At 34.8% G+C, this 23,442-nt stretch overlaps 3 protein-coding genes across 4 annotated transcripts; 1 reads left to right on the plus strand and 2 right to left on the minus strand.

Annotated features, from left to right (window-relative positions):
* Positions 1 to 6,992: 6,992 nt before the first annotated feature.
* LOC140955575 (uncharacterized) lies at positions 6,993 to 8,961 on the minus strand. Its single transcript, XM_073409134.1, has 3 exons — positions 8,807 to 8,961; positions 7,434 to 7,495; positions 6,993 to 7,352 (listed from the first exon to the last, which is right to left on the minus strand). Exons 1-3 carry the CDS (start codon positions 8,888 to 8,890, stop codon positions 7,064 to 7,066), a joined length of 435 nt encoding a protein of 144 aa, XP_073265235.1. The 5' UTR covers positions 8,891 to 8,961; the 3' UTR covers positions 6,993 to 7,063.
* A 2,056-nt stretch (positions 8,962 to 11,017) lies between these two features.
* On the plus strand, positions 11,018 to 14,844 carry LOC118061327 (disease resistance protein RPM1). Its single transcript, XM_035074755.2, has 3 exons — positions 11,018 to 11,183; positions 11,618 to 14,483; positions 14,624 to 14,844. The coding sequence occupies exon 2, from the start codon at positions 11,670 to 11,672 to the stop codon at positions 14,463 to 14,465; it is 2,796 nt and encodes a 931-aa protein (XP_034930646.1). The 5' UTR covers positions 11,018 to 11,183; positions 11,618 to 11,669; the 3' UTR covers positions 14,466 to 14,483; positions 14,624 to 14,844.
* A 1,681-nt stretch (positions 14,845 to 16,525) lies between these two features.
* On the minus strand, positions 16,526 to 19,146 carry LOC118061328 (uncharacterized). Of its 2 annotated transcripts, XM_035074758.2 has the most exons (7): positions 18,929 to 19,146; positions 18,460 to 18,554; positions 18,234 to 18,313; positions 18,089 to 18,144; positions 17,855 to 17,967; positions 17,170 to 17,231; positions 16,526 to 17,088 (listed from the first exon to the last, which is right to left on the minus strand). In XM_035074758.2, exons 1-7 carry the CDS (start codon positions 19,047 to 19,049, stop codon positions 16,800 to 16,802), a joined length of 816 nt encoding a protein of 271 aa, XP_034930649.1. In that variant the 5' UTR covers positions 19,050 to 19,146; the 3' UTR covers positions 16,526 to 16,799. The 2 variants fall into 2 exon arrangements, with proteins under 2 accessions (XP_034930649.1, XP_034930647.1); XM_035074756.2 differs by having other exon boundaries at positions 18,460 to 19,072.
* Positions 19,147 to 23,442: the final 4,296 nt, after the last annotated feature.

The raw sequence follows: 23,442 nt of genomic DNA on the forward strand, positions 1-23,442 counted from the left end.
TTAAGCAACATAGAGTTTCTTTCTTGGTGAGTGATTTAGCATGTAATTTAAGTTTTAACCAGTCACGTCTATGCCGCAGGCCGGCAAAAAAAAATTCAGCAGAAAAAAATTGAGCATCAAGAAACCGCAAGTTCATTTTTGAAAAGCAAGAAAAAATCATGATTCGACACAAAAGAAAAATTGATCCAAATAAACTCAAGTGTAATTTTTTAAGATGTAATCCATGCCATGATGGCGTGATAAGTTTTTTAAGAAAAATATATTAAATATTAAAAAAAAAATAAAAAAAAAAAAATCCATAAAAAAAAAAACAAAAAAAACAAAATCACTTGAGTTAACTTATTCAACTTGTTGTTTTTATCATGATCCAGTGTAGCCCAACCAGAAAAAATATTATTCTTAATTTTTAATCAATCCAATATTAAATAATAAATTTAAAAAAAATATTTGACAAAAAACCTCAGACAAAAAAGGAATAACATTGATTGATTAAAGGGTTGAATATTTAAAATCAAACATTTTACAAAAACAAAAAATTAAAACAAAAACCCCAAAAAAAAAAGAAGAGAAGAATATCGAATCTGAAACCAAAACAATCTGCGGTGAAATTGAATCACCATCCATCTACGCCAAATGATTCAAATGGAGAAAATGCAGAGGGTCACATAGACATGGACATATTCTATGTAAGCTTTGGAGCATCTTACACAATTGTGGTGTTGGTAATTGCAGCAGTTCTGTGCAATAAATCCATACTGGCGACGCGTATAGTTTCATCCATCAGTCTGCATTAGACTTTTCTACTATTTTGTCTTGGACAGCAGTCATAACCTTTCCAGCTTCAGATGGCAGTAGGGTCTGTGCACTTCATTTCCTCCTGCAATCTCCAGATGTTTTCGGAATGCTTTGACGACTAATTTGTTTGAATTGTGATTTTAAATTTTTAACTGCGTGATGCTGAAATTTGTTGAAGCAATGCAAGAAAAGACAACGGGTTCTAATCTTCTATTATCCATGAACTGCTCTCCCAGTGCATTAACTGTTAGCATGCATGGTCGTCGCATGCGTTCCATGAACACCAGTAGTAGTTTCGACTTTCAAGCAAATGTTTTGTCAACTGCGAGAACCAACACAGACAGAAAACAGTAGAGGAACAGGAGACTATTTCCCTTTCTATTTTGTTTCTAATATGAAGGAACTAAAAATGAGAATTAATTTGGAAAGTTTCTTTTCCCTCGTCCCAACAAGCCTAATAAAAATACTCTCACAATGAGAAATAATAAAAATAAAACCTTTATTTGGACAAGTAAACAGACATTACTGATACAGATTCATGTCACAAGTCCCCAACAAGCCTCACTCTTGGAGCTTAATGTTAAGGGTGAAGTATGGATAGAACCGAATTGGATGATATCCAGTGATAGTGATGGTGGAATGAATTTAGCGAGAATGAAATGTTAGAGAGGCTGTTGATACCACACCAACAACACTGACATTTAGTTCCTGATAAGAAGGAAACCAGCTGTGTATTATATTTCTTGTTATATTTGTTTACTCTACGTATGCTTATTTATAAAGCTTTGCAAGCAATTGGTTACAACACCCTCAGCACGCAGGCTGTGTGGTAACTAACGTGCAGCTGTTTATGGAATCGAAACGGTGCGTTTGGTAATTAAATGAAACGGTGCGTATGGCTTTTCAACTAACTTTTGAATGCATGGCTCGCGTGTGTACTGTTAACTAACTTTTGATTTCGTGGCCTGCTTTAGATCCTTTCTTCTCCTTCTTCTTCTTCTTCTGCTTGTAACAATTGCCCTCCCTTGAACCCAAGCTTGTCCTCAAGGTTGAACAGTGGAAAACGTTGCTGAATTTCCCCCAAGTTTTCCCACGTAGCCTCAGTAGGAGCTAGTCCTTCCCAGAGTATTAATACTTGTGTGTGAGCTTGATTGTGAAGTTTCACCATTCTTCGGTCTAACACAGTTCTAGGCTGTAAGGCAGCTGTTTTTGGTACCATCGGAGGAGTGCCTTGGCTGATGTGATTCCCAATATGTTTTTTAAGCTGAGACACATGGAACACTGGATGAATCAGTGTTGAAGCTGGTAATTCCAGTTTGTAAGACACCTTCCCAATCTTGGCTACTACCCGATAAGGTCCATAATATTTGGCTGCTAACTTATGTGATGATCTGCGCACCAATGACTATTGCCGGTATGGTTGGAGTTTGAGGAATACATAATCATTGATCTCAAAAATGCGATCACTCCTTTTCCTGTTAGCTACCATGTTCATCCTGTTCTGTGCTGCTTGGAGATGCACCCTGACCCTTTTGATGATTTCTTCTTTCGCAGATAGATACTCATCAACCGATTCCACAGGTGAATCTTTTGGGAAATAAGGAATGTGGAGGGGTGGAACAGCACCATATAAAACTTGATAGGGTGTCATTTTGGTGGCTGAGTGGTAGTTGGTATTGTACCACCACTCCGCCAATGGTAACCACTTGACCCATTGGTTCGGGCAATCACCAGTCATACACCTCAAGTATTGTTCGATGCATTTGTTCACAATTTCGGTTTGGCCCATCCGTTTGTGGGTGGTAGGCTGAGGAATAGTTAAGCTCGACTCCTTGACTGGTGAATAATTCCTTCCAAAAGCTGCTCAAGAAGACTGGATCCCTGTCGCTGGTTATAGAAGCTGGTAAACCATGCAGTTTATAGACATTGTTCATAAATGTCTTGGCCACCCCTGAAGCAGTGTAAGGATGGCTGAGAGCCATGCAGTGGGCGTATTTGCTGAAACGATCGACCACCACTAATATCACCTCCTGCCCTTCAGATTTGGGAAGGCCTTCAATGATCCATGTTGATGTCTATGAATGGAGCTGCAGGAATGGGTAATGGTTGAAGGAGTCCAGGGCTGGCTGCGTTGTCATTTTATTCCTCTGGCAAACATTGCATTCTCTGATAAATTGCCTGATATGTTTCTGCTGACCCTTCCAATGAAAACAGCCCCCCGATTGTTTTAGCTGTTACTGTCATGCCAGAGTGTCCTCCCACGGGTGAACTATGAAACATGGAAATGAAGCTTTGTTCTCGTAATGCAGTATTCTTCCCGACTACCACCTTTCCTTTTCTGTTTAGGTGTTCATTTACCCAAGTATAGTGTGGGTGGGTAGTAAGTTGATTCTTGTAACTGTTTGATAATTCCTTGAACTGTAACGTCTTCTTCATAGGACTTCTTGATCTCTGCCAGGAGGTCAGTGGAGATGGTTGAAGTAGTCAAGGCATAAACCTCTTTATTAGGAATTCTGGAAAGGGCATCTGCAGGAATATTTTCGCGGCCTTGCTTGTATTCAATGTCGTAGTCGTATCCCAACAATTTTACCAGCCAGACGTGTTGTGCAGGTGTAGTCAGTTTCTGTTGTAGAAGATATTTCAAACTGATGTGGTCTGTTCTGATGATAAAATGGCGTCCCCAAAGATAATGTTTCCACTTGGTAACTGCCTGAAGAATGGCCAGCATTTCCCTCTCATATACTGACATTACCTGTTGTTTAGGACCCAAGGATTTGCTAATGAATGCAATGGGGTGTCCCTCTTGCATAAGTACTGCTCCTCCACCCCAATTACTGATGCATCTGTCTCCACGATGAAAACCTTGTTGAAATCTGGCATAGCTAATACTGGAGCACTAGTCATAATAGTCTTCAACTGATTAAAAGTTGTGGTAGCCTCATCATTCCAGCCCTTGGCCTCTTTTTTAAGGAGTTGAGTGAGTGGCTTGCATATGCTGCCATAGCCTTTGACAAAGTGTCTGTAGTAACTTGTCAACCCCAAGAACCCCCTCAGCTGCTTCAATCCTGTAGGTATTGGCCATTCCTGATGGCTTGTATTTGAAGGATCTGTCGCCACAACCTTGCTTGGAAATGATGTGCCCCAAAATATTCCACTTGATCCCTGACGAAGTAAGCACTTGCTGGCTTTAGCCACCAGATGATGTTCCCTTAAATAAGTTCAGCACAGTAGCTAGATGAATATAATGTTCAGGAAGAGTATGGTTGTACACGAGGATGTCGTCGAAGAACACAAGAATGAACTTCCTCAAATGCTCCCTGAAGATTTCATTCATTAAGCTCTGAAAAGTGGCCGGTGCATTCGTTAAGCCGAATGGCATTACCAAGAATTCGTAGTGGCCGCTGTGAGTTCTAAAAGCTGTTTTGAATTCATCTCCCCTTGCCATGCGAATTTGATGGTAGCCTGCACCCAAATCAATTTTGGAAAACACTGCAGCTCCCACCAATTCTTCCAATAGTTCCTCAATCATGGGGATAGGATACTTATCCTTGATGGTGAGTTTATTCAAAGGCTCTGTATCCACACTGAGACGCCATGTTGAATCTTTTTTTTCTTCACCAGGATTACTGGAGAAGCAAAGGGACTGTTACTGGTCCTTATGATTTTGCCCCTCAGCATTTCCTTTACCATGTCCTCTAGTGTATCTTTTTGAAGACCAGAATACCTGTACGGCCTTAGATTAACTGCCTCTCCTCCTTCCTTGAGAGGAATCCTGTGATCATGGGATCTGAGCGGAGGCAAACCTGTAGGTTCCTGAAATAAATCAGTGTATTCTGCTAGCAGGTTTTTTAGGTGAGTGTCCTGGTTATCAATTGAGGACATAGTGACAGTGGTGGATTCCAGAGAGACTCCTGCCTCCTTCTCGTCCACCATTTGCAAGTTACAAAGATGATAACCCTTTATCATGTCATGGCTGCCCGCTAGTGAATGTAGATGCTCAAGTTCTATATATTGCAGTTTGGGTGGGTTTTCTCCCTTGAGTAGCACTCTTTTTCCTTGCCAGTCGAAGGACATCCACAAATGTTTGTAATTGCAAAGTATATCTCCCAGTAGAGACAACCATTGGATACCTAACACCATTTCACAATTGCTTAGGTCTATGATGAACACATCTGCCACAAAGCTTATCCCCTGCATTTTCCAATTCAAGTTTTTGCACATGGATTTGCAAATCATCCTGTCACCATTAGCTGTTTGCACCATCATTGGCTTAATGATGACTAAATGAAGCTGGAGTTTGAGAGCCAATTCCGCATTGAGGAAGTTGTGAGTACTTCCTGAGTCAATTAGAATGCTCACAGTGGTTTTTTCCAATTTACCCGTGACCTTCATAGTGTTAAGCCCCACTGTACCTTCCAATGCATCCAAGGATATGTGCGGTGGTAGTTCTCTGGTTAGAGTGTCGAGATCGGGCAGTTCTTCAGTGATCACTTCCTCTTCTTCTTCTGTAACACTCAATGAATACAGCCTTTTACTTCTGCATCTATGACCGGGAACAAACTTATCATCACACCAGAAACATAAGCCTTTTAACCTCCTCTCTTCAAAGTCTTGGTTCTTTATAGATTTGGTTGGTTTAACCTGGTTCCTGTGAACAGTATTTGCAGGATTATTGTGCCATGGTGCTGGACCAGGTTTTGTTGTATTTGTGATGTTCGTGGGGTTCTGTGTGTTTGGAGGGATGTAGGTTTGTGATTGTGAGGTGTTGAAAGGAGGGCTGTAACGTTTTGGTGGAGGGGACAGTGTTTTGTATGATAATGTTTTTGCTTGTAGCCTGGACAAATTGTAAGCATGCTTAAGAGTCTTAGGTTCAAACATTTTTACCGTATTTTTGATCTCCAACTCCAGACCACCAAGGAAAATAACCAGTGCTTGCTTTTCATTGATTTCTGCCTTGTTCCACAATATATCGAAGTCCTGGATGTATTCCTCCAGGTTCCTTTGCTGTTTGAGCTCCATTATGGCTTCCAAGGGATCTTGTTGTCCTCTAAATCTGCAGCTAATAGCCTCCATATACTCCTCCCAAGTGGTTTCTTGATTGGTTGTACTCCTTAAGAAGTTCTGATGCCAATATAATGCAACCCCTTCAAGATAATACGATGCTATCCTTAATTTGTCAGTGTTGGTAATTTCTTCAATCTCAAAATACTGAGTACATTTGTAGAGCCAGCGGTGCACATCTTCACCATTGAAGACTGGGAAAAAATGTTTTGGTTTGTGAATTTTGTATGAATGATTTCTTTCCTCCTGTGAGTTCCTATGTCTTGACTCATAACCGTCCATGCCAGATACTTGCTTGTCTCTGCCCTGACTTGGGCTGCCAGAGTGAGAAGAAAGCTTATGCAGAGCCAAGTCTAGCTGTTGTGCCATGGTGCTCATAATACCTTGCATGTCTCTGATCTGAGCTCCTTGGTTGGCTATAGTTTGATCCAGCTTGACATTTTGCCCTTTCAGTAAATCTGCCATCAATTCATACTTGAGATTGTGATCCTGCGAGACTGCTGCAATGGAATCTTCAATACGTTTGAGATCAGTTGTTCTGGTGTCTGGTGGCATGATGGCAATCCGTGGATAGGAAGCTCTAATACCAAATGTTAAGGGTGAAGTATGGATAGAACCGAATTGGATGATATCCAGTGATAGTGATGGTGGAATGAATTTAGCGAGAATGAAATGTTAGAGAGGCTGTTGATACCACACCAACAACACTGACATTTAGTTCCTGATAAGAAGGAAACCAACTGTGTATTATATTTCTTGTTATATTTGTTTACTCTACGTATGCTTATTTATAAAGCTTTGCAAGCAATTGGTTACAACACCCTCAGCACGCAGGCTATGTTGTAACTAACGTGCAGCTGTTTATGGAATCGAAACGGTGCGTTTGGTAATTAAATGAAACGGTGCGTATGGCTTTTCAACTAACTTTTGAATGCATGGCTCGCGTGTGTACTGTTAACTAATTTTTGATTTCGTGGCCTGCTTTAGATCCTTTCTTCTCCTTCTTCTTCTTCTCCTGCTTGTAACACTTAATGCAAAATCAACGACAAAAAATTGTTTATTTTTTATTCATTCACATGATTGATGCATTAAAGAACTCGCTTCTTGTTTTGTATATCTGGAAACCTTGAACATTTACTCAAATCCATGCCACAACATTTACTAAAAATCTATGCTTGGGAAAGCAGTCATTTCTAGAACGAATCTCTCAATCATTTTCAGAGTCGGCATCAAAGATATACAAGTATGGAACTACAGGGTTGTGTTCAATAGATTCTCCTGCAGCCTCAGTGGTTTTTGGAGTGTTCCAACCCATTTGCTGCAGGTAGACTTCATCATAGGCTTCAATGTTCAAACCTGAAGCAAGAAACAATTCCAACTCTATCACGAATCGATCTGTTTTTGCTGTTAGAAAAGGCCTCGCTGCATTAGATACTACAGCCTTGAACTCTTCTTGTTTCATTTCAGGTGTTTTTGTTTGACGCATGTGTTCATTTCTACCAAAAACCAAGAGTTAGATTAAGTGATTTAGCTAATTGCGTGCAATAGATACAAGGACCTAGTGGCATAAAAATTACCTGCTAAAGAATGAATTGACCGTACCAAGAATATGATATAGAATGACTTCAATATCCTCTTCCTATGTACACAAAATAATAGAAGAAAAAAGTCAGCCATGATTATCAACAGACACATAGGACTCTAAAAAGGGTTAATACTAACAACTATAATATTCCAAGTTCATAAAACAGAGACCATCATCTGTAAATGGGGTAGCTTAGACACATGGAGGTTCTCCTTTTTGTTTTTCTTTTTTTACCCTTTTCCTTTAGGCATCTTTCTACACACCGAACAATTACTGACAATAACCAAAATTTTTAATCAACAATGTTTGCAAATACCAGATTTCACAGGAAAGTGTTGCTCAGTCATATAGTCTACAATTAAGAATGTACAAATATGTCAACGGATGTACATCCAAGAAAGTATCTCCACTAATTGTTTGCCATTGACAGGTCATTTACAATGGCAGCAAATCATCTTTGTGTCCAAGAAACTCAACTGACTTATTAAAAAAAACAGAAAGAAAGAAACAATTTTTAAGTCATGATACTCTTACATTGAAACAATAACCATAAAGAAAACACCAGAGGAAAACTCCATTTAGAAAAGTTGGGAGCAGACCTGTGACTTGAATCACAGATGAATATAACAGGGCAGTTGTCATTAATCGCTCATTGCAGAAACAAAACTCTTAATGGATCTCATTCGATCATAAATGTAGACAAACTAGCAGATCTCAACAGGTTTTCTTTCACGCACTGTTTGAAGCAAAACTCAAATGACCTCAACCTCAGAAGCCTAAGCACTATAAATTTTAGGTGCAAACTTGGTAGCCATTCAAATCCACACACATTCGAATCATAATCTAGCAGAAAACAGCATAAAACTTCATTGAAATGTCAAAAGATCCTGGCACAAGATAAAAGAAAATAAAACAAAATCCATAAGGATAGCTTCCAATCAGAATTCCAATACAATCCCAATAGACAAACAATCCCAGAAAGACCAAAGAAATTAGAATCTTGCAGAAATCAGTATACACCTTCAATCAATCTCAAGTTCTCCACCTAAAAGTATAAACTTCCAAAGGGAATCTTCAAATCAACATTTCAAACAATCCCAATACAAAATGAATCCCAATTAACACCAATGAAAAGCCAAATATTCAAAGTCACAATACTCATCTTCACATAATCTCAAAGGGTATCTCTCGACCAACAGTTCAAAAATCCCGATACAAAAACATGTCCAAAAAAACTACCTTCATGCATATTCAGCACAAGACAACATCAATCAATAAAAAAAAAAATGGAGACTAATAATTAAAGTACATAAAAAAATGGAGACTAATAATTAAAGTAAATGTATTAAAGCAGAGCTCTTTTACCAGTGGAAGGGTGAACTTGAATGGAAACATAGGTCTATAGATCAATGGATGCAGCAACAGCAGTGGATCCATGAACAACTGCATGTTCACCAGAAAGAATTATTTTTCCTGGAGCTCTTGCTTTCACTTCCATTTTGGTTTCTTCAAAGAATCTTGGGCTAGCAATGATACACCATTGGCTAATTCTTATTGGTACTGTAAGAGTACCATAAGATGTGGAGATTTATAAAGATCCATTAGTTGTTTTGATTGACAAATTGAGGAAGTCAACTATAGGCATCAGCCAGTCCTTGAGTGTGGCTGCAAAGACACTAATTTATTAAAAAACCACTAATTTATTTATTTTTAGCCTTATTTATTTATTTATTTTTGCTTAATCTTTCTACTAATTCAACCCTTTTTTTTTTCTTACCAATGATTTCATAAATGAAATAACGTGGGGTTTCTATGCTTATAAAATGCATAAAATAACTATTGATTGAAAAATAGTCCTTCTAGAGCATTATTTTTGGCTTAAATATGATTTTTATTGTATTAATTATTATGATTTTAAAAAATATATAGATTCAGCCATACTTAGGATTCCATTATTTTTTATAACCCCTTTAGGGGATTTTATACTTATTGCATTTGTAGTATTTGACAAGGGTTTCAGCCTTGTTTTTCAAATAAGATAAAGCATTATGAAATCAGTATGAAAAAATCTCCAACAAAAAAAAAAGGAAAAAAAAAGTGAAATTTCAAAATTGTTCCAAAATTCCCTTTATTGTTTAAACACAAGTTTTTATATATATTAATGTGTTTAGTGTTAATGGTAATAAGATAGATGCTCATGGAAACAATTCAACTGCAGCTGTAAGCGAGCAACGTGGAAACCAACATGGAAACGAATTAGCTCTTATGGAAACAAATCAATTCCAGCAATCAGCCAGCAACATGGAAACAAATTAAAGAGACGTTGGCTAATTAGAATCACCAGCAACAATGGAAACAAACCAACTCTCATGGTAACAAAACACAAACAGAAAGAGATGTAGGCTTGTTATGGAAATAAATCAACAGCAGCAGCAATGAAGTTTATGACAGGAACCAGAAAGAGAAAAAGACGTTGGATTGTTATGGAAATAGATCAGCTAAGAATTAGGCAAGTCAATGTATCCAAATTAAGCCACTTGTGATGTTATAAAAAACAGCAGCTCATATAGAATAGTAAGTTGTATATTCACGTTAATATTCAAAGAAACAGAGAAACCTTTCTTCCATTGAAACATTCTTATATTTCTTTAAATTTCCGCTTTTAATGTACGGTGCATGTTATTTGTAAAAAATATTTTTTTATATAAAAATATTTTTTTTTTATTTTTAATATTAATATATCAAAATTGTAAAAAATACTAAAAAAATTATTAATTTAAAATGTCATGGGGTGAAATAGACTTTATAAAATATGCCGTTTATGTTGAAAAATACTAAAAATAAAATTATTAATTTGAAATGTCATGGCGTGAAACAGACTTTATAGAATATGTCGTTTATGTTGAATTCCATAGAGATTTTGGTCATATTATGGCGTCTTGCTATATTTTTTTCCTTTTTTTACAAGGGGACTTGCTAAAGTTGCTCGGATGATGCCGTTGTGTTTCGGACAAGGTCTAGTATTTACATTAAAAAAGTTCACCTTTGTATATTTTCATGGGTAAACTACATTCTAGTCCTTGAGATTTGTATACTTTACCCTATAGGCGAATATTACTCTCTGTAGTTTGTAGTCTTAAAAAGTTTCAATTTTGTCATTTGACATGCATTACACCTATGATTTTTTAAATTAGTTAGATGGACGCAATTGCAAATTCTCTTTTAGATTGTGGCCCTGTGGAGTTAGTAAATGTTACTCTTATTAGTATTAAAATGTCTCAATAATTAACAAAAAAAAGGGACTAGTTTTAATTTTAATATTTCTCATTTTTTCCCTCTCATTACCCCCCCAGATCTTCACAAAAACACTTAGAAATCTATTAAAAAAAAAATTCAAACACCAAAATAAAAGGTAGGATATTGAATGATTCTTGTTCTTTTAATTTCTTTAACAATATTTTAAAATTATACTTTATAAAAATCATTCTCTGACATATATTATACACGAGAGTAGGTTCTTGTCACTTTCCTAACCACATTTTATTAAGAGTTTCCCTCTCTTCTGTCCAAGACTCTCATTGTTTATATTCATGTGATTTGAGCTTTTCTTGGAGAGAGGGGGGAGAGAGAGAGAGAGGAAGGGAGGAACCAAACATCAAGATAGAGAGGCTAACAGCAGTACGTCCAGGAAGCAAATCAACAATTTTTATCAAGAATTTATCTCTTCTACATAACAAGCAAGGTATTTCATTTCAAGAAATAATGAGTTTTTTTCTTTATTTTAACGCTTCAAGCTTATGAAATGTCATAAATAAATACTATTTTCCAGACATTCTTGATAAAGTCCTACAGAGTTTCAGTAGTAGAGGCTACATTTCTCTTTTTGAATAAAAAAAGAAGCACGTCTATTGATTGATTAAACCATCTATTTTAGCTTGATATTATAATATGTGCTTTCCTCTATAGTGTTTTCAATTTCCATTTGTAAATCAGCATAAATCAGTTTAGAATTTATTTAATCCCTGGTGCCTGTTTGTGTACCACATGAGGTTGAAGTTGAGAGCTTAAAGATTGTAGACAAATCAAAGTTTTCAGTGGTGCTTTATGTGTGCAAAATATGTTGTTCAAACTAAATAGTTTAAGAAGACTGACTTCCGAATCCATGTATGGTCACAGGATGGAATCAGGGAAAGATGGAATGGTGAGGTGAGAAGACAGAGTAGAGAAAATGGCAGAGTCGGCGGTGAGCCTTGTCGTTGATAAATTGCTTCCGTTGCTAACACAAGAAGTGAAACTATTGAAAGGCGTCCATGATGAATTGGTTGGTGTCAAAGATGAATTGGAAGTCATTCGTGCTTTCCTGAAAGATGCAGATTCAAAGGCTGAGAAAGAAGGCATCGGTGAGGGTGTGAAAGTACTGGTAAACCAAATAAGAGAAGAAGCTCATCACATTGAAGATGTCATCGATGATTACGTGTTGCATGTGGCAAGACATCCTGATCACCGACATGGACTCCTACGTCGTATTGCTTCTTTGATTAAAACACTCAGTTCGCGTCATGAGATAGCATCAGAGATTAAAGACATCAAATCAGCACTTCTAGATATCAAGAGTAGAAGTCAAACATTCCAATTCATTTCTTCAAATCAGGGAGCATCAAGCAGCAACAGCAATGCAGGAAGAGGTTTAATGGATCACCCTCGAATGAGTTCTCTTTTCATTGAAGAAGCTGAGCTTGTTGGGATTGAATCTCCAAGAGATGAATTGATAAGCTACTTATTAAGTGGAGTTTCTCAGAGGACAGTGATCGCAGTGGTTGGAATGGGAGGTGTGGGAAAAACCACAGTGGCCAGGAAAGTATATGACAGCCACAGGGTGAAGGAGCACTTCCAATACCATGCTTGGATCACTGTGTCTCAATCATATGATAAGAGGGAGCTACTACGGAGCATTCTGAAGAGATTCTATGAAGTGAAAAATAAGCCTTTTCCTGATAGAATTGTTACAATGGAAGAGGAGGAGTTGATCAAGGAGATTAGAGAATATTTAGGACAAGAACGATACCTGGTTGTATTTGATGATGTATGGGAAATTGGCTTTTGGGGAAACATGGAGCATGCATTGTTAGATCATGATAATGGCAGTAGATTATTGGCCACAACAAGGAATGAGGATGTTGCTAATTTTAGCAGAGGATCTTCATTGGTTCATGTCTATCATATAGAACCTTTACCTCAAAAGGAGGCGTGGGAACTCTTCTGCAATAAAGCATTCAGGTTTGAGTTTAAAGGGCAATGTCCAAACGATCTGGAGGGATTGTCACAGGACATTGTTAGAAGATGTGGAGGATTGCCACTGGCAATTGTGGCTGTTAGTGGACTTCTAGCAACCAAAGAAAAGAGCATTCTAGAATGGAAAAAAGTTCTCAGTGGCCTTGGTGGTTCTGCAATGGTGAGTGATCCATACATTGATAGTGTCACTAAGATTCTATCTCTCAGCTATGGTGATCTGCCTTACCACCTCAAATCTTGTTTCTTATATTTTGGCATGTTTCCTGAAGATTTTTCCATTGAGCATGGAAGAATAATTCGATTATGGGTGGCTGAGGGTTTTGTAGAAGAAAAACCAGGCATGACACTAGAGGACGTTGGAGAAGAATACTTCATTGAACTCGTTCGTCGAAGTTTGGTTCAAGTGGATGAAGTTTTTCACGGAGTTCCCTTAACATGTCATGTTCATGATATGGTCCGTGATGTCATTCTTTCCAAATCAGAGGAACTGAGTTTCTGCCATGTTTCCAGCAGTTGCTCAACTTTTCAAGGCATAGCACGACATCTCTCCATAAGCAACAGAGGAAGCAGCACTCCAAAGAGTAGCACCAAGGCTCAAACTCGCTCTATTATGGTCTTTGACGAAGCAAAGCTGCAGAAGGCCACAATTTCAGTGATATTTGCAAAATTCAAGCTTTTGACTACATTAGATTTTGAAAACTGTCCTATAGATCACCTTCCCAGAGAACTTGGAAATTTGCTACATCTAAGGTATTTAAACTTGAGAAATACCAAAGTAGCAGAACTTCCAAAATCAATAAGAAAGCTGCATAACCTGGAATCTTTAGATTTGAGATATTCTTTCGTGGAAGAGTTGCCAGTTAAGATCAGTAATTTCCCTAAATTGCAACATCTTTTGGCTGAAGATAAGAAGACTCGGGCATTGAAGATAAAAGGCAGCATTAAGCATTTGAAGTTCTTAGAAACATTGTCTAAAATTAATGTGGATGACAATGTGAGCTTGATCAATGACGGCCTGCAAGTGTCAACGGAATTGAAGACATTGGGTATCAGAAATTTGAAAAGGGAACATGGGAGGTATCTATGCACTGCATTGGAGAAGATGACTCACCTGCGGTTGCTACTTGTTTGTTCAATAAATCCCACGAATGAAGTTCTTGAATTGCAATCGATGTCTTCTCCTCCTCTTGAGCTGCGAAGTATCTGGCTTGAGGGCCAATTAGAAAGGTTACCAAATTGGATTTCCAAAATACACAATCTGGCTGAACTGAGATTGAGTTTCACAAACTTGACGGATGATTCCTTTGAAGTCCTTCAAGCTCTGCCCAATCTAAATCGTCTTGGACTCGTATGTGCATACAATGGAGAGAAGATGCATTTTGAAGGAGGAGGGTTTCAGAAACTCAAGTCTCTGTATCTTGTAGGCTTGAGTAATTTGAAGGAAATGTTAATAGACGAAGGAGCATTGCCACTTCTTGAAAACCTACAGATGGGACCTTGCCCAAAACTGAAGGAAGTGCCTTCTGGATTTAAGTACTTGAGATATCTCAAAGATTTATCATTCACAGGGATGACAAATGAGTTCACTCAAAGATTGTCACAGCAAGAATCAGAGAAAGTGAGCCATGTACCGATTATCCGATATGATGGTACTTACGATCCCACTGACGAAGGATCTTATGAAGCATGGGTGGAGCGATATTTCAGACGCGTAGGAATCAAAATGACCTAATATTTTTCGAGGTTACAGGTATGCTCCATCCCTCTAGATCTTACTTCTTCAAAAAGGTACCAATTTGTTTTGGCAAATGCCAAGTTGATCGATGATCTTAGAATAACGTTTGCTATTTCTCCATGTATGTTGTTGCTTGGGATCTGGACATTTTTCAGGACTTCAGACAATCAATGAACCTCAGAGCAATGCGAAGTCAGCCCTGCTATGAAAGCTGGTGAGAAGATATGAACGCGGTAGATGTGTTTGTTTAATGTTTATGGGGAGACGCACCTATTTAGTAAAACCTGTTTTGAGCTTGTTAATTTGTTTCGAGAGTTGATATCTGTGGCATGTAGAAGTTTAAGAAATATCTGGATGTGCATGTGTTATTACCATATGTCATTTCTGAAGTTCCTGGACCTCAAATCAGGTTTGATTGTAGTGACCCACTCGCCATGGCTTACCTTCAATTCATACCTATGCTTCAGATAATAATGAAATTCAGAAATCAGTAATTGATTAGAAGCAGCCTCGTTCTGGTTGATTGATCAAATAACATCTTGGTTATCATTCAGGTTGATTGATCAAATCCATTCCAAGAAATTATTATGATACTCAGGCTGTAATTATCAATATTTACAGCATAGACGAGATATATCCGAGCTCATATCTTTCTCCTCTTCAAAATTTATTTTTTTAATTCTCTCTCTCTCTCTCTCTCTTATTTCTCTCAACTCTGTATATCTCTCCTGTATTGCACGCACTGATGATTATAACTTGAGCAACATAGAGTTTCTCGCTTGGTGAGTGATTTAGCATGTAATTTAAGTTTTAACCAGTCACGTGACCCGCACTCTATAGTCTATACCGCAGGCCGTCAAAAACAAATTCGGCAAAAAAAAAATTAGCATTAAGAAACCGCAAGTTTATTTTTAAAAAGTAGGAAAAAATCGTGATTCGACACAAAAAAAAAAATTGATACAAATAAAATCAAGTGTATTTTTTAAGATGTAATCCATGCATGATGGCGTGATAAGTTTTTAAGAAAATAATAAAAATAAAAAAGAATATAAAGTGTTGAATAATAAAACTAAAAAAAAAACCCATTAAAAAAAAAAAAGCTAAAATCACTTGAGTTAATTTATCCAACTTGTTTTCTTTATCATCACCCAGTGTAACCCAACCAGAAAAAAATTACGATTCTCAATTTTTAATTAACCTAATATTAAATAATAAATTTAAAAAAAAAATCCCAAGACAAAATAAAATAGTAAGATAAAAAAAATGAGGCGTCAAACAAAAAATTAAGGGAAAATAACATTGATTGATTAAAGGGTTGAATATTTAAAATCAAACATTTTACAAAAAAAAATTAAAACAAAAACAAAAAAAAAAAGAGAGAAGAATATCAAATCTGAAACCAAAACAATCTGCGGTGAAATTGAATCACCATCCACCTACGCCAAATGATTCAAGTGGAGAAAATGCAGAGGGTCACATAGACATGGACATATTCTATGTAAGCTTTGGAGCATCTTACACAATTGTGGTGCAGGTAATTGCAGAAGTTCTGTGCAAAAATCCATACCGGCGACGCGTATAGTTTCATCCATCAAAGTCTGCATTAGACTTTCTACTATTTTGTCTTGGACAGCAGTCATAACCTTTCCAGCTTCAGATGGCAGTAGGGTCTGTGCACTTCATTTCCTCCTACAATCTCCAGATGTTTTCGGAATGCTTTGACGACAAATTTGTTTGAATTGTGATTTTAAATTTTTAACTGCCTGATGCTGAAGTTTGTTGAAGCAATGCAATAAACCACAACGGGTTCTAATCTTCTATCATGCATGAACTGCTCTCCCAGTGCGTTCCATGAACACCAGTAGTAGTTTCGACTTCCAAGCAAATGTTTTGTCAACTGCGAGAACCAACACAGACAGAAAACAGTAGAGGAACAGGAGACTATTTCCCTTTCTATTTTGTTTCTAATATGAAGGAACTAAAAATGAGAATTAATTTGGAAAGTTTATTTTCCCTCGTCTCAACAAGCCTAATAAAAATACTCTCACAATGAGAAATAATAAAAATAAAACCTCTATTTGGACAAGTAAACAGACATTACTGATACAGATTCATGTCACAAGTCCCCAACAAGCCTCACTCTTGGAGCCTAATGCAAAATCAACGACAAAAAATTGTTTATTTTTTATTCATTCACATGATTGATGCATTAAAGAACTAGCTTCTTGTTTTGTACATCTGGAAACCTTAAATATTTACGCAAATCCATGTCACAACATTTACTAAAAAATCTATGCTATTGGAAAAGCAGCCGTTTCTAGAACGAATCTCTCAATCGTTTTCAGAGTCGGCATCAAAGATAAACAAGTATGGAACTACAGGGTTGTGTTCAATAGATTCTCCTGCAGCCTCAGTGGTTTTTGGAGTGTTCCAACCCATTTGCTGCAGGTAGACTTCGTCATAGGCTTCAATGTTCAAACCTGAAGCAAGAAACAATTCCAATTCTATCACGAATCGATCTGTTTTTGCTGTTAGAAAAGGCCTCGCTGCATTAGATACTACAGCCTTGAACTCTTCTTGTTTCATTTCAGGTGTTTTTGTTTGACGCATGTGTTCATTTCTACCAAAAATCACGAGTTAGATTAACTGATTTAGCTAATTGCGTGCAATAGATACAAGGACCTAATGGCATAAAAATTACCTGCTAAAGAATGAATTGACCGTACCAAGAATATGATATAGAATGACTTCAATATCCTCTTCCTATGTACACAAAATAATAGAAGAAAAAAGTCAGCCATGATTATCAACAGACCAAATAGGACTCTAAAAAGGGTTATACTAACAACTAATAATATTCCAAGTTCATAAAACAGTGACCATCATCTGTAAATGGGGTAGCTTAGACACATGGAGGTTCTCCTTTTTGTTTTTCTTTTTTTACCCTTTTCCTTTAGGCATCTTTCTACACACCGAACAATTACTGACAATAACCAAAAATTTTAATTAACAATGTTTGCAAATACCAGATTTCACAGGAAAGTGTTGCTCAGTCATATAGTCTACAATTAAGAATGTACAAATATGTCAACGGATGTACATCCAAGAAAGTGTCTCCACTAATTTCACACATGTAGTTATGATGCCATTTACTAAAGCCAATAATATGAACCTCGGAAGGAGCTGAGAAGCAATCATTTACATAAGAAGCTACAAATTTCCAAGCACTACTACTCTACAAAATGTATTCGTCTTGTTCTCGTTCTTGAACTAGGTTTAAAAATGCACAGTAAGCAAGATAATTGAATTTCAGAGAAACATCGAAGCATGTAATAAGTAAAAGTGCAAAGAATACGAATCGAAAGCAAACAGATAACTAGACAGACCTGCAGCAGAGCTTGAACTTCTCTTCTCAGCCAACTTTGCAGCCACCGATTTGGCTGAAGATACTTGCGCAACTTCCAATATCGTGATACATTAATTGCGTCATTTAGGATACCTGATTGAACACATAATGATTGAAAAATTTAAATAGGAAGCAGTTGTTTGTCAGGAAGCTTCAAAGTAAACACAAATTAAAACAATATGGCAAAAAAAAGGAGAGAGAATCAGTAAACAACCTGGTTCAGTATAGTAGCACTGTAATCTGTACTTGTGTGCTTTTGAAAAGAATGAACTGAAAAAATAAAAAAAAGAGGAACATAAAGAACAGCACCAAAAAATAACACAGAAGAGGACGGAAGATGAAATAACAGACATGTGTACCTATCCTCAAAACCCTGATTTACATAATGTCGTTGGAATGAACTTCCATCATATCCATAAATTAACGAAAAATTATCCGTCTGCAGATGTGTCAAACCAAATCATCACTGTCAACACAATCACAGAGATAGCAATGTCCATAAATAACAAAGCAAACAAATGGCATTGTTGCGTGAGGTTAAAATGCATAATACATAACTGGACAATTCATCTCAGACACACAAACCTTGCATAAAGGACATTTAACAGAAGAAGGCCGCCGAGATTCCTTGCGAGAAACTACTTTAGTCCATTGTAAAATGCATTTGTAACAAAATTTATCTGCAATACAAGAATCAGTAGCAACAAATGACCAACATTTAATCACCACCCGCATACACACAAACAGAGATACATTGATTGCCATAAAGTAGCAACTTGCAACCTCAAACCAAGCACAGACAAAATTATAGTCAAATTTCTCAAACAATCCTATAAACCCAGTTTCAGCATTATGCATAACACACAACACAATCATAAAGTTTTCAACTTTAATTACTCAATCACTAAGAAAACATTAGTATAAATTAATGGGTAATCAAGAAAGTGGATACCCAACAAGAAAATTCTGACAAAAAGAGGAGATGGGTCATAACAGATAACATAAAAGTACAAAAAATGAGAGAAAAAACTGAGCCTGAGAGAGAAGAAAGTACGGAAGCAAGTGTCAAGATAGGATTCTTGAAGGAAAGGAGCAAGGCATATGGGGCATGGATTTGAGTCACTTGAAGAGCAAGATTGATTCTCTTTGTTGCTGTTAGAGTCTTGTTGGTCCATTTTTTCAATTCAATTTCATGGATTTGTTGGGTTTTTGTGTCCTAATTCATGCTTCAACGGCTGCCTTCAACTTGAGCAGATATGAATCTTATTTTTTTTAGTCGGTTTGAAAGTTTCCTGATGTGGTGCTTAGACTCTTTATTTAATTCAATTGGTCCCTTTCCTTTAGAAAACTTCTTAATGATGTCCCTCTGTTTAACTTTATTTCAGTTTACCGTTAATTCTTCACAGCATATGATAAAAAATAGACAATTTCTATCAAATTCCAAGCAAAGTATCAATCAATAATAAAGATAAATCCGATGGAACTTAGATGAAGGGACCACATTAAGAACATTTTGAGTAGAAGGATCAAATGAAAAAAAAGAGTATAGAGTCCATAATACGAAACCCCCCTCCCCATTGTTTCATTCCTTCTCTTTTTTTCTATCCCTCATTGTCTCTTTCACTTTTTTGCAGATCAGATAAGACTATGTCCTCGGAGTAACAACTTATAGCAAGCATTGTTAAATGTGGCCATTGATCTTATAAATCCTAAAATTAATAATTATTTAAATTTTTAATAACCTTAAAATTTTAAAAAATCAAATTAATAATTTTTAAAACATAAATCTCAAACCAAACCAGTTAGTTATATATTTATACACCGGATCCCATCTTTTTCTTCCTTTTGGCACATCCCAAGTGGGACCTCAAGGAGAAGACATGCATTTATAATATGCAAGCAGGTGCATTGTATGAGATATCAATAAACTATTAAAATAAATGACATACACAAGACCGATACAAATATCAACATGTTGTTAATGTTAGCTATAGTTTTTGAGCAAAGTTTTATAAATAGACTATTACTCTATTAAAATAAAAAGTATTGATTATGAAGGTTATAAATAAAGTTAAGTTATATTAATCAAATTATGGGTTAATTTATCGAGTCAACTAAATTAGTTATAATTAATAACTTTTCTAATTTAAATTTAAAATTTAATTCAAATCAAACTTTAAATTACAAATTTTCATATTATGTCAAGTTTGATAACTATATTTTTTAGCTATTGATATAGAAAAATATAAAAATAGTAATAAGTATAATTTTATGCTTCTCTCTTTATGGTCAGGATTCCTTTGAACATTATTATTATTATTGTCGCACCCTCGCGGTGGAACGCGGCGTCGCAACAACACTCAATTGATTTCAGGTATTTTTTTTGTTTTATAAGGGAGTCGCCACCTAGTATTTTAATCACTAGGAATCCTGACTGCTTTGGCAGAGATTCTAAGATAAAAGACTGATTGTGTAAAGGGATGGTATTAGCACCCCTAGTATGCTCTACCTAAAATAATCTGCTTAGTGATTAGTTTGCTTTATAATTACTATGGTGTTGATATTTTTTAATCTCATCAGTTTTTCTAGGTTTAATTCAAACTAAATTTATTAAGATAGAAATCCAAGGAGATTTCATGTACTTTTAAAGCTTATTTTTTTCTTAGTATTTCAAGAGTTTACGACTCATAAATTGCAAGAAGAAAGGACAAAAATTTAAAAATTTAGAGTGCTTTAAAAACTTATTTTTACCTTAGAGTTTTACACCTAATAAGGAGAGGCAAGCAGTGGCAGAGCCACATGGGTGCAAGAGGGGGCAATTGCCCCCTTATTTTTTTTTTTTCCAAAATATTTTTATATTAAAATATTAATATAATAGCTTTACATAATTAATTTTCTTTGTTAGTTATTAGCTTCTTTTTTCTATATTAATTAGTTATTGAAAATATTAGAGTTTATAATAATTTATGGGTTTGTTGAATTAATATATGTATGAGTAATATTATATGCTAATGGATATGAATTGAAATGAGTTTTGATGAATTGATAAGTATTTTACTATGAATTTCATATGAAAAATGATGGTAATGAATTTATTAGTGATTAAAAGTGAAGTACATGACAGTTTAAAAAAGTTAGAGACATAATAGATAAATTAAAAAGAAAACATTTAATATTTATGTTTAATCCACTTGTACAAAATAACAAGTCAGCAAAAACAACATCAATTTATAGTAATCCTTGTAAGCTATGATTTTAAATGATATGTATCATATGTCGGCAAAGAATTGTTGCCAAGAATTTTCGTAATCTTTGAAAGATTTAGAAATAGATAAATAAAAGTTTGTTGTATGTATTAAGAAAGATATTTTTAATAAGATTAAAAATAAAATTATTATAAAAACAGTTTTAAATTATAAAATCTCGAAGAAAACAATTATAATATAATTTTTTTTATTTTAAAAATTCTTAAATTAATTTTGCTTAACTTGAATTGGTATATATATTTCAAATTAATTTTTTTATATAACACATATCTGTATAATATATAATATCAAATATTTCTTAATAATTTACCTTTCCATTTAAAAAATTCTAGCTTCCCTACCGGAGGCAGGGCAGGTGTCTTTCTGCTTGGAGAACACAATTTGCTTAGATAAAAGAGAATAAGAAGATCAAGACGTGTCAGTTCTTGTGTGTCCTTCATGGAGTGTTTGTGGCACATTAGAATTGTTCATGAATATCTCATGACAGAGAACAATGCTTGCTGATATTTAAATTGCATTATTGTAACAACAGAAACAACTTCAACTTTTCTTCATGATTCATCAGTGAACAAACCTCTATTCTTGCTTTTTTTTTTAAAAACGGTGCAAACTGTGTTTTTTTTTTTTTTTAATTTTGAATTTTTTTTAAAATAATATATTTTAAAATCATTTTAACTTGTAAATATTATAAATAATTTTTAAAAATAAAAATATATATTATTTTATAATATTTTTAAATAAAAAACATTTTAAACCACTGTTACTACAATTTCCATCTTCCTGTCTTCCGTTCATGTGTTTTGATTCTGACAACTCAATTATCCTTTTTATTGTACTAATTTCAACACATGCAACTTGCTTATTTTTTTAGGTGTTTGAAATTGTGGTTAGAATTATTCTTTTAAAATGATTATTATTGAGATATATATTAAAATAATATTTTTTAAAAAAAATTATTTTTAATATTAGTACATTAAAATAATTTAAAAACATCAAAAAATATTAATTTAAAATAAAAATAAATAAATAAATTTTAATTTTTAAAAAACATATTTTTTAAACATAAAAAATAAAGTCATTTACTGTTTGTAACGCGGTTGAAACACTCCAGGGTGTTTTTGATATTACGGTTGCTGTTGTGGTTGTGGTTTTAAAAAAGTTATTTTATAAAAAAATACTTTTAGTTAATGTTAGATTTGAAAAATATATGTTTGGTTAAAACTGTAGTTGAAATTGTGGTTCAATAAAAAATTGTTTAATGTGTTTGGTTTAAAAATTATTTTTTAAATTGAGATTATAAAATAATTTAAAAATATTTTTAATTTAAATATTGTAGATTTAACTACTATTATTACATCATGAAATAAATAATATTGATATCAAATATTTTTTATTATTCAATTAAACTATATTAAATGTCATCACATACGAAATATACCTAACAATAACTATATTTTTCATGGTTTCTTAAGCACGCAACAACAAAAAACTGAATTTTCTGTTACGTCATTAAGCGATATCCTTCTAATTTTTTAAATAAAACACAATTAAAATAAAAATAAAAACTGATTTTTTTTTAACTGAGTCGGACTCGACAAGAACATAATTAGAATTGCGATCAAATTCCACAAATGTTACGTCATTATGTGATATCCTTCTAATTTATGTAGTGTTATTAAATAATATTAAATACTAGTTTTTCAAGTAAAACTCATTTTTTTTTTAAAAAAAAAAATCAATTTCATTACGTACAAAATTCATTCGACAAGAACTATAGTTTTCATGATTTTTTGAGCATGCAATAAAATTAGGTAAAATATTATCAGGAATAAAATTGGAATTATAGTACGAGTAAATTTAATTTATCTTAAACTATTTTTTTAACAAACAGAAAAAAATATTATTTATATTTACATGAATAGTACGAGTGAAATCAATTAATTGAACTGATTATTTTAAAAAAATAACCTAAACTTTTAACAGTGTAGTACACTGGTTTTTTTTTTTTTAAAAAAAAAACTGTTTACTTTAGAGTGAACAGCTATAGTGGAGCGTGGCTCCACTGTAAACAGTGGAGCCACGCTCCACTATTAGATGAGATGAAACGCCGGTTTTATGTGGGTTCTACCTATCGAAAACAATTTTTTTTGAGTTATCAAACGTTAATTAACGTGGCTGCGGGTGAGGCCACTCAAACACTGCAGACGAGTACCCCTAGCCTCGTTAAACTTTCCTATTAATAACTTCGTGTTTTCCTTCTTCTTCACCGAAAAGCACCTTCCTTCTCTTTAACAAAGAATAA

The sequence above is a fragment of the Populus alba genome, chromosome 5 (assembly GCF_005239225.2).
Source record: "Populus alba chromosome 5, ASM523922v2, whole genome shotgun sequence".
Taxonomy (NCBI): Eukaryota; Viridiplantae; Streptophyta; class Magnoliopsida; order Malpighiales; family Salicaceae; genus Populus; species Populus alba.

Coding starts and splice junctions, on each gene's coding strand:
- LOC140955575 (XM_073409134.1), bottom strand. CDS start 8,890: ATGCAGTTGTTCATGGATCCACTGCTGTTGCTGCATCCATTGATCTAT. Junction 7,496..8,806: donor TCAAGTTCACCCTTCCACTG/GTAAAAGAGCTC, acceptor TTGTGTACATAG/GAAGAGGATATTGAAGTCAT. Junction 7,353..7,433: donor GTCAATTCATTCTTTAGCAG/GTAATTTTTATG, acceptor GGTTTTTGGTAG/AAATGAACACATGCGTCAAA.
- LOC118061327 (XM_035074755.2), top strand. CDS start 11,670: ATGGCAGAGTCGGCGGTGAGCCTTGTCGTTGATAAATTGCTTCCGTTG.
- LOC118061328 (XM_035074756.2), bottom strand. CDS start 18,750: ATGATTGTGTTGTGTGTTATGCATAATGCTGAAACTGGGTTTATAGGA. Junction 18,314..18,459: donor TTAAATGTCCTTTATGCAAG/GTTTGTGTGTCT, acceptor ACACATCTGCAG/ACGGATAATTTTTCGTTAAT. Junction 17,968..18,088: donor GTGCTACTATACTGAACCAG/GTTGTTTACTGA, acceptor GTGTTCAATCAG/GTATCCTAAATGACGCAATT.